This window comes from Danio rerio, chromosome 1 (genome assembly GCF_049306965.1).
Source record: "Danio rerio strain Tuebingen ecotype United States chromosome 1, GRCz12tu, whole genome shotgun sequence".
Classification (NCBI taxonomy): Eukaryota; Metazoa; Chordata; class Actinopteri; order Cypriniformes; family Danionidae; genus Danio; species Danio rerio.
The window spans coordinates 50,999,620-51,013,909 of NC_133176.1; the positions used below are offsets into that span (position 1 = coordinate 50,999,620).

At 34.9% G+C, this 14,290-nt stretch overlaps 1 protein-coding gene across 3 annotated transcripts in view; it reads right to left on the reverse strand.

The window, feature by feature from the left end:
- Window positions 1–9,152: 9,152 nt before the first annotated feature.
- neurl1aa (neuralized E3 ubiquitin protein ligase 1Aa) overlaps window positions 9,153–14,290 on the reverse strand; it is a 127,359-nt gene continuing 122,221 nt past the window's right edge. For 2 of the 3 annotated variants that reach the window (XM_021475292.3, XM_073947022.1), the window contains exons 6-7: window positions 11,769–13,456; window positions 9,153–11,712 (exon numbers count right to left, since the gene is read on the reverse strand). In XM_021475292.3, the coding sequence (XP_021330967.1) occupies window positions 13,215–13,456 (242 nt within the window). In that variant the 3' untranslated portion in view covers window positions 9,153–11,712; window positions 11,769–13,214. Of the gene's footprint in view, window positions 13,457–14,290 lie in introns of all 3 variants that reach the window. The other variant, NM_001077558.2, reaches the window with a different exon arrangement.

Genomic DNA, 14,290 nt, shown 5'->3' on the forward strand with positions numbered 1-14,290 from the left:
TTCAGGGCTGCTTTCATCACGCGCCCACTTAACAGATTGCTGTTTGTGTGCAGTCTCAGGAGACTTTTGTTATCACCTACTTTAAATATGAGCTTATACATGTAAAGCATGTTCTTGGACAGTCTTTGAACTCTTCATTATAAAAAGACAGTCTTCAAAGAACTCCTCAAGTTAATCTACGTGCAAAGTTTAAATCTCAGACAGGAAGTGAAGAAGACAATTAAATAGTGTAATGTTTTTCTGACAGACCATTGGATGTAAGGAACGCTTGGCTGGATATTTTGCAAACCCCCTCCAATCATAAGATATATTAAAATGGGTGCTCTTGGAACAAGTAAGAGAAAGCCTTGCATTGGTGTTATTCAGCGCTCAGCCAAATCTACATTTTGTATGCATTTCTTTGTAAGATTTCAAAGATCTACAGCTTCAGCTTTTTTAATTTTCAGCAATCTTTTTTTTTACTTTACGTTTTTTTTTGTACCTTTTTTATGTTTACATTGTATCTTGCATTGTCCTAAAGGAAAACACAATAAAATGTATCCTTGTTCGTATCTCGCTGTCATGCTTTCGACTACTTTAAGCAGAAAACATTCATCTTTCATAGATAAACATGAAGTGATTTAGGAGTCAGGTTTTACGCTGTCAAGGAGCTAGAGATCATGCTTGTAAATCCAACACCATTTGTCTTAATCTGAATGATGAACATCGGTTGCAGTTTTCAAAATCAAGGGAAAACTTTCTTTCATGAAATTCATTCGTCAATAAAACATACTTGTTTGGAGTATAGTATCCTACAACAGGCCCGTAGCCAGCCTGATGACAGGGGTGGTTCTTTTTTCTTAATATATAGAACTTTTTGCAGCTATTAGCCTCATTTTCTATCTAATTATGAGGTTTAAATACTTTTTAAGCACTATTTTTTTGCTGGATTAGCTTGTCAGATAATCATCAACCACATTTTGAGCCTACCAAAAACCTTTCCTAAAGATTTCGAAGAAAAAAATAAGAGAATATTACTTGTTTTTTTATTAAATACAAATTTATTACATCATATATATTCGACTAGCCTATTGTCATTTATTTGGCAAATACAAACTGGCCAGCACATTCAGCATTCCCCAGTCACGCTAAAGACAAACAAGCATTCCACTTGGTCTTCTTAAACCCTTCTTTGATGGTTATCTTTTCAATTTACAATGGCATAGCAGTCAAAATAGAACAAATGAGCATGTGTATGGGACAAATTCTGGACCTCTGTCAGTGAGGGGTAGGCATGGGACGATAACCGTGTTCAAGGTATACCGTGGTTTGGAAAAGTCAGGGTTTTAAAACAGTCAAAATTTTCTGCTATACTGTTCTTAAGGTATGAGTAAGATTTTTTTTTATTTAAATTGTTTTGTTTTTTAAGATAGCAGTATCTCTAGCAGAAAGGATCTCCAAAGATGCAGTTTTAAATTGTAAAAATAAAGTGTTTTTAAAACAAATGAAGACAGGCCTGACAGAAAAATGAAGATAATTGTAAAATACTATTTATTTGTGGAATTTACTTATCATTTTGTGTTGCAAAACTATTAAAGCTGTAGGTTCAATTGGGCAGAGGACAAGGACAATGACAGGGCTTGTAAGTTTGTAAAGCGTTTTTTATAAAGAAAAAAGATCTGAGAAGAAAATGAATGGCATTTTCCTTTACAGAACAACTCACAGAAATCAACCATCAGTCCATTTTAGATTTTTTTTGAATGAAATACTTTTTTATTCACTGTATTTATGTTATTACTTCAAGGATAATGTACGTTTCTGGTAAAATGTCTCATGACAGCTACACTTCACAGTTGATTTTATGTTATATGTCAACTGTAAAATATGTTAATGTTAAGCATGCTATATGAAGTAGGCCTCAACTGAAAGGAGTAAATAAAAATAATGGAAGAACAGTGCATGTTTTTCAAAGCTAGCTAACTTATTCATAGCTAGCTATATTTACTGAGAGCTGACTCTATTAGATGAACTGAACAGCCCTTCATTTGTAACAGTAACTCCATATTTTATTTTTTTTCGTAATATTTATTTATTATTCGTAATATGTATTTAATATTTACGTATATTTATTATTGGTTTATAGAATAAGCCCTCTGAAAAAAGGAAATAGTCGTTACTTACATTATTCACAACTAACTTACAAGATTTGGGCCGACCCGTATATAAAGGAATGCCTCATAAATTGGAAAGTATGTGATTATTTACTCACCCTTGAATCGATAATTTGCAGACGATTCATTGTAAAATCACACAATCGTTTTATGTTGATACAGTAGTTTTATAGACAAACACATTCGTCGAATGTTTTTCCCATCATCCAAGCAGACCTTCAGTGCGTTTACAACGCGTCAGGGCAGAACCAATGGGCTTTGACGTCTATTTAACCTGGCACGCGTTTGTTCGCGCCAAAACGAGTATGAGATATTAAAACAAAACTGGATAAACAACATTTATGAAGAAAGGAATGATATGCGACTGCATTCAAGGTAAATTTTACAAGTTGCTGCTTTCTTGAGCCTAGCATTACTTAACATTAGCATAAGTTCATCTGTGGAAATTTGAATAAAACATAAAGGCACAGTGTTCAGATAACTTTATTTGCATTAAATGCATAATTAATTCGGTGTTTTTTAAGAAATTATACCTTAATTGACCTTGAGGTGATATATTGGAAAAGCTAATCATGACATGCACTCATTTACCTCCTATTGTTATTAAACTGGTCAAACACACCAAAACGTTAGGTTTGACTGAAATACAGCACTACACACAAGCTTTTTCCACAAGGGGGCAGCCTTAAACAAGCCTTAACCATATTGTAAAATGGCCTGATGGAAATGAGTGTGTTCACGGTGGGCTGTCATACGGGTTGGTCTCAGTATACCTTTAACCGAGAGGGGAGATCTTCATCCCCCCCTCCTCCTCTCAGTTCCAGAGCACAGCATCAAAGACACCTTTCATCCCTCATCTGCACACGTCTGATCTCAGGCATGTCAAGTGCTCCTCTTTACAATCCACCTTTAACGTCTGATTCCGGGTCAGGTTGCCATCATGGCTCAAATTGCATATTTTCAGACTCAATCTTGAAGTGATTTTGTCAGCACGTGTTGCTAGTTTTGTGCTGAGCAATTCATCTGTGCATTTCATTTGTTTGCCCTTGTAATATAAAATAGAAATCTGAAAATAAAATGTTTGTTTTTCGTTAAATTCTCAGATTAGAGAATGTATTATTATTGGGCGTGACTAATATTAATCAAGTATATTATTAGGCGTGACTAACATTTTTAACCACGCCCCTCCAACTTTAAAATTTGACAACAAACTGAAATGGTGAGGAGGAGGTGTCTGTTAGGTTGTAATAAACCCTTCTTCTAAAACCATTTTCTCTCTCTTTTTTTTTTTTTTTTTTTGAATGAAACACCTACTTCACTACATCCAATCAGCTTGCAGTAGAAAAGGTAAGTTTATGAACTGCATCAGAATGTCATTTTGACCTATGATAATAAGTTGGAAAATGAAGCTTATGAGCAATTCCATGCAAATGTCAATCTTGCCATAAAAAAAGAGGTTTTCATCCAAATACGGGACGTTTTTTGTGTAAGCAAGTATTTTACAGTACTTTAGAGAGACTCAGGAAGGTCTCTGTCATTGTTTTCAAACTATTAAATCTGATTTACCAGTCACACAAGAGGCAATTTCACATCTGTCACATCCATAACTGAGAGCTGTCACATCCATAACAACACATTTTTCTCATAAATGCAAACACATAAAATGTAATTAAATCAGTCATTTTTGTTTTATAGACAGCAAACTATTCTCCTTTTGATTAGCATTGTTTCTGTTGGGTTGTTCAGTTTAATTCACAGAATTTAGACAAAGTATGTTGTATTTTGTAAACTCCCAGACTTTTTTGGTCACATACATAACGCATGTTTATTTTTCCCATTAAAAGTACAAAACATGTTAACAGATTGATATTTTTCTGATCCCTTAACTGTGGTAAGTTGTTCTGGAAAATATGAACAGATGTTTCAATATAATGTTAACATACAGTTGAAGTCAGAAGTATTAGCCCCCCTTTGAATTATTATTATTTTTAAAATATTTCCCAAATGATGTTTAACAGAGCAAGGGAATTTTCACAGTATGTCTGATAATAATTTTTTTCTTCTTGAGAAAGTCATATTTGTTTTAATTGACCCAGAATAAAAGCAGTTTTTAAATTTTTTAAACACCATTCTAAGGTCAATTTTTTTTCGATAGTCTACCGAACAGATCATCATTATGCAATAACTTGCCTAATTACCCTTACCTGAATAGTTAACTTAATCAACCTAGTTAAGCCTTTAAACATCACTTTAAGCTGAATATTAGTGTCTTAAAAAAAATATATATATAGTCTAATATTATTTACTGTCATCATGACAAAGATTAAATAATTCAGTTATTAGAAATGAGCTATTAAAACTATTATGTTTAGAAATGTGTTGGAAAAAAAAATCTTCTCTCCGTTAAACAGAAATTGGGGGGAAAATAAATGGGGAGGCTAATAATTCTGAATTTATGTTTTGAGTTTTTACTGCAAATGTTACATCCAGAACGCTGGAATTGCTCTTGTGTTTTCAATCTTTTGCTTATACTTACCAAGTTTCATTTCATTGTTGTCAATGTAGCTGTCAAAAACTTCTTTTCTCAGTGGTACTTAAAGCACCGTAGCCAAGGGGGTTCGGGTATTTCGAAAGACCCACCCCCACTGATAAAAAGTCCAGAATTTGTCCCGTACATGAGCTCATTTTTCTTATTTTGACTGCTGATACCATAAATTGTGAAGGCATCAAAGGCTTCCAATACATGCTAACAATTATGGTCCAATGTCTAGTTGTGCAAAAAACCGAAACAAAAGAAAACATAGAATGTGACGTGTGAAATCATCTTTTAAGTAACTTTTATTTTCTATCTTGGACCTTATTTTTGAAAAAAAAAAAAATATATATATATATATAAAAGGTTTAAAGCACAAAAAGCAGCCCATATTAAAGTACATTTTTATACTAATTGTGCTATTCTTCCTATCCATAAACTTTTATTTTACAGAAAAGATTAGAGAAATCAAGAAGCTCTACATTATTAATATTAATATGTTTTAAAAATATATTATTCAGATGGCTAAACTTTGATTGAGGATAGTTGAATGTGCTGCCAGTTTATTATTTGCCCAATAAATGACAATAGGCCACAGTTTTTAGTTTTTTTATTTAAACTTTGACTCCTTTTTTTCTAATGATATTTGATGTAATAAATTAGTATTAAAAAAAATTACTTTTTTTTCATATTTCTTAATTTTAAATATTTATCAAATGTTTTTGGTTCATCAAAAAGTGTGGTTATGATGGCCACCCCACAAGCTAATCCAGCTAAAATAATGCTTAAAATGTCGCTAAAAGGCAGCATTTGAATTAGGGCTAGGCGATTTGGCCTAAAATCAAAATCTCGATTAATTAAACATTTTAACTCAATTATGATTAATGAATGATTATTTTAGTTATTCATTTAATTGTTTTGCCATCATAGTTCTCTGACAATTTTTGTATGCCGTCCAAAGGCATCACTGGCGCAGCTTCCAATCACCGTCAGTGTAAGCCTCAAGAATGAGTCCATCGTCTTACTTGACCAGAGATCAGATGTGGCTGCAAAATGGCTGCAGAAGTATAAATCAGCCGCAGCCTTTAACAGAGCGGGGTCACAGGAAACATAGGGAAAAAATCATCCCGAACAAATAAGATCGATTATAGGTTCTGAATGAAAAGTTATCATGAATTTTGATTTTCGATCAGCCCTAATTTAAACTTCATAACTAAATAAAAATAAGGCGAATAACTGCAAAAAGGTCCACTTTTTGAGAAAAAAGAACAACCCTTTTCACCGGGCTGGCTACAGGACTGCTAGATATTCATATTAATACCATTAAGGAGAGTATAAACAAAAGAGCTGTAAAAATTGTATTTGTTTGCCACGTTTAAGTAATTGTGAGTTAGCAAGGCCTAGCTTTAACTGTCATCTTTTTCCCCTTTATTTGTTATTTTATTTTCCCTTTTTTATTGAGTCTTTCTACTTTTTATATAACTCTATTATGTTTTTCATTTTTTTATGTACACCTCTGGCATTGTTTTTTATATGTCATTCAAGCATTATTCAAAAAAACGTCTAGAAGGGATACAGCTACAGAAACTTTAAAACAAAACAAAAAAGGTCACAACTTTCTGTTCAACCAGATTTTTTCCAAATTGTGCGCACAGAAAAAAAGACACCACATGTTGAAACTCATCTGCAAAGTTTATTGACACAGTCATCTTTGACTCAAGACAAAACAAAGCTTCATAAACTGATCACAGACTTTGAGAAGAAAAAGAAAATCTGAACACGGGTTTGAGTCAAAAATTCGAATGCCACAATAAGCCGAGACATCTCTCGTAAATCACTACTGACCTCGTGGACTCTATGAATCAATGATTCATTTAGCACAGCCCTTGAATGAACCCTGGGAAAGAGGAATCATACATGTTTGATTGATTTATTCGTTTGGTCCCACTGTTCACCAATGGGTAATGAGTGAACGAAACACAATAGTCAGAAATGCCAAACAGGAAACAACAATTGCTAGGATAAAACAAAATAATCATGATCTTTTCTTTTTTTTATGTGTGTGTCTTGAATTTTAAATTATTTAAGGTTGGGGTGATAATTTATGCAATCCCTGATCACATTTGTGGTTATTTCACAAAACATTAAAACATTTATTTATTTTTTTAAACAAACAATTATTTGGCCAATGTGCAAATATGGCTGTTTTCGTCATATCTAGACCTTGATTAAAATAATCCCAAAGCTAAATAAGGTAAATAACATTTACCACAGAATCTGCAACACACATCGTACTCTGAACACGCTACATAAATAAAGTACATTACAGGGTCGACAACAATCCGACAAGTGAATCCGACAGTGGCGCGTCGGTAAAAAAGGACTGCATGTTTCATTTGTAGGTCCTCAGAAAAAGAAGGCGTGGGTAGCATGAACGTAAAATAAACCAATTATATAGGGGAGAGCGGGGACGAAAGTAACGTTTTTCATAAAAAGATAATGTTTTTAGGAGAAATATATTTTTGCTGTGGTTAATAACTCGCAACAGCGTTCTATCAAAATCAGGTGGTATTTTGTATCAATGTGGAACAACTCCAATATATCTTCACTTTAAACAAAAGTTAAGCATTGTTCCGTTTGACCCCATAGGCAGGGACGAAAGTAGCACACAGGTGGGTCAAAAGTAACAACCAGATTTGCTAGATTAACTGCCTTAATCTTGTCTGTTTTAAACATATCTGATTATGACCTTGTTAATGTTCACTGCAAACATATTTTTGCCCTTTATATTTGCAAAAAATATTAAACTCAATCATTTAATTCCAGCTCCATCAAATGTTTCAAAAGCAATCCAGCAATGCAAAATGTAAAAAATGTCTATCATTTTTTATTTATTTTTACTATTATTGGCAATATGCAATCATTTTTTTAAAACATGAATCCAAACACAGCAAAATCTAATGTGGAAGTGAAAAAGATGGTTTGTCTATTAGTAGTGAGACATTTCGTGCCCATAGGAACTCTTGCCATTTAAACCTAATTCACATTTAAACTGAAAAACACAGACATTGCCAACTTAAGGATGTGTTATTGCACTGAATAACCTGTCGATTGATTATTACTCCCAGTTCAGACTGCATGATTTTAACCCCGATTTTTGACTCTCCGACAGGTTTTGAGAAATCGCAGACAAATGCCTGAATTCATAAGAAAATCGGTGCTCACGTGAAAACAGTTGAACTATCAAAGACGCAATCTGAGAGAATCGCCAATGAGTCGCCGATGCCTGTAAGATATGTGGCATGCTAAAAATCTGGAGCTGTCGGCGATTCCAATCATGCCATGTGACGTGTTCTGATTGAAAATAACATCGGTGATTACCTACAGCCAATAAGAGCGCAGCATCCACTAGTATGGGCCAGAGGGAGAATGGGAAAGATCTTATCAGTGCTTATTTTTGGTCTATTTGGACCCAAGAAATGGAGGAAAAAGTAGTGTAAATTTGGCAGGAGCATCCGTGTCTGTTTGAGGTGTCATCTGAGCAATACCACAAGCGGGTCAAAAAAAAGTTGGCTAATTCCCTTCAAAAGCCAGGTGAGCAAAATAAGTGGATTTTCTATCTCACTTTATTCTTATTATGTAGTTAATAACAATATATATACTACGTGACCTCACGTTGTTTCCATGTCACTTCTCGCGTGTTTGATTGTGAGACGTAGTTTGCGGAACAAGACAAAGTTGTGGGCGATTCTTCCTACTGTTAAGTCATGCAGTGTGAACCCCCCCGTCACCGATCCATCGCACAGTGTAAACAAAGCAGCGATGAAACGCTGCCCCAGATAGTCATGCAGTGTGAAAACACCTGTGACAGCACTACTTTGAAAATCATGCAGTCTGAACTCAGCATAAGTCTGTCTTTATTTGAATTAAAGTTTAAAAAAAATCACTTAATTTAGTTAAACATTCTGTTTATTTTGATTTAAAATGATTGTTTTCTACATGAATATCTTTAGCAGATATTAACATTCTGATATTCTCATTTAGTGTATAAGAGTACTTTATAAATATATTAATTTTGAAATGTTTTTGCTGCTTAATATTTTTGCTTTTAAGACTCTTTGATGAAAAGAATGTTCGCATGAACAGCATTTATTTAGAACAGAAAACATATAACTCCATTCAATTCGGTCAAAGGCTTTCGCTGCATCCAGGATGAGGATTGCTGCCTCAGATTTTTTTGGCTGATTGTTGTATCATATGTTTAATAGGTGGCATGAGTTAGAGGGAGAATCTTCCTAAAATAAAGCCAGTTTGGTCAGAATGAATTAATGAATCCACATGTTTGTTTAATCGAATAGCCAAAATTTTGGCGATAACTTTTTCATCACTGTTAAGAAGACTAATTGGTCTATAATATAATTAGCAAGCACAGTATCATCTCTGTCTTTTTTTTTTTTTTTTTAACACACACAAGCTTCATATAAAGAGTCTGGAAATGTTTTCAGCTCAATTAAATGATAAATGAACAGCATTCTGATTACACAGGATTACTGTGATGCATGAAAAGAAAACAACAACTTGTAGTAAGGAAAAAAAAAAACAGATACAATAATTTACTTTTTGCGCTTAAGAACAGAAATTCGGAGCAAACTCCGGGACACGTTCCTGAAATCAGCGAATATTTGGCAACTCCATCAAGGGTTGCGTGCTGAATTTGCTGTTTGAGCCTGGAAAGCAAATGCTGTCGAGAAAAATCGCTTTGTTAGGCCCAATCCCAATTCAAGTTTTCCTTCATATGAGATCAACAATGTCGACTGCTGTTGCGTTATTTTTTGGTATTTATCTTCAGGAAATCCCTGAAGGCATGTATCATGTTATCATAATAATAAGGTCGTAACTGTACTGTGCGTTTACACTGTGGCCATATTCATCATAGTAAACACAAGAAAACAACATTAACATTATAGCAGAGACTGTAAAAAGCTCATTCCCAGCCACTAGACTTTTCTACAAGGGTATTCCAGTGTCATCGAGTGTCTGATGTGAAAGTATGTTGTGAGACTACTATACAAGAGTTATTATTGTAGATTACTGCCGTTGTATCTGGTGTATTCTGGGACATTTTCGTACCCCTTGGTTTTGAGTGTGGTGCTGAAAAAAATTTCAAGGGCTCTCTAGCCCTTCCCCTTAGCCCTACTCCTTCAAACTAAAGAGAATTAAACAGCCCTACCTCTTCACATGAATGTGCAAAACGCGGGGTAAAGTGAAGGGCTAAGGGGTAGAATTGTGATTGGGCCTTACTTTCGTCCAACATTATGTTCGTCCCCGCTCTCCCCTACACATATTTACATGATAGAAATGTGGGATAACACTTTTCAGAATTTAGAACTTAATTTTGTCCAAAATATCAACATATAAAAGATGGTGTCAAATGGAAAGTCTTTAAAACAATCTACAATCAAATTTTATAAAGTGACAGAAACACAAATATTGCCCTTATATTACAATAGAAAGGAAAAATACATTTGGGGAAATTTCAAGTGATCCAAATGTACAAATAAAAGTGCCAGGTTTGTTTTAACATAAAAAGGGAAAATGAAATTTTCAAAAATCAACAGAAAAATAGGGGCATTTTCAGAACTGTAAGTCCAGAAAATGAGTAAAAATGTTAATATAAATAAGCATCTTAGTAAAACAAAATCATCAATGAACTCCAAACACCTGATGTACTATATATATATATAATCTTTAGTTTATCTTACCTCCCCACAAAAAAAGGCTGGTTCTGATTGTTTACTGCGTAGCCCCTGATTGGTGTATTGTTCAGTATAGCTTCTTGGGTACAAGAAAACCAGCACACAATTCAAGAAATACATTGCTGTTTAAAACCACAGAGGATTGACAAGCAAACTATACAATCATAATTTTCGGTCCAAAAGAGAAAATCATAATCATAAAAACAAAGCGCTATAGAAACATCTCAGATACAGCTATTCTAATAGGTTCCGCTAATTAACATAAATTAACATTCCAAAGTGAATCACCACTTCAAACCACAGAGTAAAACTCAATAAAAAGATCCTGTCAAGAGTGACGGCATGTTTTTTTTTTCTCTCAACAAGGTGTTAGCATTGCCTGAAGGAGAGCTGGCTAATACTAATAGCAGCACAAATTTAAGCGCCAGTCATGACGATTGCTTAACACAAGCTAACCGGCTAGTTATGAACAATATTAGCCTACAGTCACTGATATTCCTCTCGGGCTGCTTTCAAATCCACACGCACACACAATATTGTGTATTATTTTGCTTATTTGCCATGAATTACAAAATGTAATTGGTTTTTGAAAGAAGCGTTAACCTGACTGAATATTTTTCGTCACACCAAAAACATGGTCGTCACATTTCAGCAAGTCTTGCATAAAGAAAATGGGTGTATATAAATACAGTTGAAGTCAGAATTATTAGCCCCCCCTTTGATTTTTTTTCTTTTTTTAATATTTCACAAATTATGTTTAAAAGGGCAAGTACATTTTTAAAGTATGTCTGATAATATTTTTTTCTTCTGGAGAAAATCTCATTTGTTTTATTTCGGCTAGAATTAAAGCAGTTATTTTTTTAAACACCATTTTAAGGACAAAATTATTAGCCCCTTTAAGCTATTTTTTTCGATTACAGAACAAACCATCATACAATAACTTGCCTAACAACCCTAACCTGCCTAGTTAACCTAATTAACCTAGTTAAGCCTTTAAATGTCACTTTAAGCTGGATAGAAGTGTCTTGAAAAATATCTGGTCAAATATTATTATTTATATTTACTGTCTTTATATAAATATTTACTGTCTTTATGGCAAAGATAAAAGAAATCAGTTTTTAGAAATGAGTTATTAAAACTATTATTTTTAGAAATGTGTAGAAAAAAATCTGCTCTCCGTTAAACAGAAATTGGGGAAAAAAATAAACAGTTGGTCTAATAACTCAGGGGGCTTATAATTCTGACTTCATCTATACACACATTTGTAGCATGTGTATATATATATATATATATATATATATATATATATATATATATATATATATATATATATATATATATATTCAAAATATTGTGCAGCCCAAAAAACAACAGTGCTAACACAGACTTTTTTTTTTTTTTACTCTTTTTCTTTCTCAGCACAGGACACAGAGCCAGCCTTATGGCTATGTTCCACCTGTTTTCCTAATGTGTTTCATTTTAATCAATTTGGTATTTCATCAGTGACCTGAGCTCGCTATTATCCCCACACAGGCACACCATTTTTTTGGTCTACGCAAACTGTCAGCTGTGGGGGGTTGCTGGAAATATGGATTAACTGGGCAAATCAAATATCCTCTCGCCATAAATGACTCTTTCATTGGTTAATGCCTCGAGGCTGTTTTCCTACTTCCTAGATTTTGCTCTCCATGGCAACATTGCAATTGCTTTCACAGAAAAACCCAGAGCTTGCGTGTTTGGATCGACAGTCAAGAACAAGTTCACAGTAAATCAAGATTTGATTGGGCCAACATGTTTTTGGGGTCGTGAGATGAGGTGCTCCATTTTAACCGCACTACTCTATGGCAATTACATTTGCCAGCACCATTGGATCAATGCAAATATCCAATTTTAATGTTATTTATCTGGAAACGACTTGTTATATAACAATCTGACTCATTGGTTAATCATTCCTGTGTATTGTTTTAACAAATGATATCTCTTTAATTTTACCACAACGTCCTGTTTTTTGAACACACACACACACGCACACACGCATAAGCAAAATTATAGCGGACCATTTCACCTGCTACCTACCAAAGCTTCAGATTACATTACGAAACACATGATCAAATAGTCATCAATGCACAATGAGACCTCCAGATCATTAATATGGGTAAGCGTTCAGCTAGCAGGCTAACGCTAGCATGAAATGGCGAGGTATGAGAAGCACTGTACCTTTACATCTGTATTTTGTCTTCTAGTAATGTTCGTCTCAGCTCAGCACAGACAAAAATTGTGAAACACTGAGACCTCTTTCTTTTTTTGTGTGAATTTCATCAGTGCCTTAGCTGATCTGACTAACTCCAAGGACAGCAGAGGAAAGATAAGAGAGACTGTAACACTCCCTATTGAATATGATTCCAGCTTTAAAGGATATGCAGCGACGCTATGAATGAGATTACTGCAGTTTGCTATGGCTCACGGAGCGTGTCACCTGAATTCGATGAGATACTGTCCATGATTTACGTTAGCCAGATGCTTTTAAGGAGCAGCAACATCACTGGTTACCATAGCAACAGAGACTTGAGCATGAAATACAACAGACCTTTGTGAATGGATGCCTGAGCCTTCAAGAGTACAAAAGTCATCGCGTTGGGAAACGGAGACCCATGCAGTGCCAGAGAAAGTCCCTGAACTGTGACACCGACCCTCTCTTGAAACAGAGATCTATTAGAGATCCTTAATGGCCCTTTTGAAACGTGGGTTTTGCGGGGTGGGGTTGAGGGAGTTCCCCTAAGTGCTCCGGTAGGTCTTTATAATGTCTTTGATAGCCCTCCTACAGATGGGACAGCTTGCGTTGGCCATTTTTTTGAGACGCAGGCCGCAGGTGTAGCAGAGACACATGTGTCCGCAGGTGTAGATGACGGTATCCACTGTGTTTTCATAGCAGATAGAGCACTCGTCCAGCCATGAGCCTGAGGCAGATGGGAAAGTTGGTGATTTGGGGAGATTGATGGGCGAGTTGGGTGTCGTTCCTGTGACAGAGAAAGATGGGGCAATTTTGATTACCATTTACTCGTTTAGAACTGTACCAGTTGCTCCAGTTTACTAGTAAACAAGACGCTACAGTGCTCAACCTATGAGTAGACCCCTCATTTAAATGAATACTTTCTATACGCTTATTTCACGCGCCCGCCATTTTAAAGAACCAAAGTTAGGAAGAAACCCAAAAGTATAGGGCCAGCACTGTAAACATTGCAGTAACATGCTGTGGACTACAAACCTCCAGTTGTTGTCGAGATTTCAAAATGCAGAAATGGTGTAAACATCACTTTAATATCATTCAGTAAGTTTAATTTAAACTGTTTGTGCCATCAATCCGTCTGTTCTTGTCTTGTTTCTTTTCTTTGAATTAGCAGGATTTGAACGCAAGTAACATAAGACAGTCCAGTGATGTTAATTCGAAAATGTTTAATAACAACTTAATTGAACTAAAAAACTGTCTTGCTTCTATCTTCATGACACAACTTCTTCCTTCCCGGAAGTGAAATCAATATATACTCTATATTAAAAATGTAATTACTTTTAGTAAAATATTTGCAAGTTTTATATACTTAAGCATATAAAAGTAATATGCTTAAGTGTCCTTCTAGGCTTCAGTTCATGGCACTAGTTAGACACTGTGGGGACGCTTTCTAGCTTCAGCCTATGTAACCCGGTGAGCAATAAAACGCTGTAGTCCTCTGTAGTACACCCTCGTGTTGTCTGTAATAGTGTTGTCCCGGTACTGAAATTTTAAAAATGTCCATTTCCCGCTAACATTCAAGTGCAGCTGAGAGCGTTCATAAACCACTCTTCACCCAGTGCAA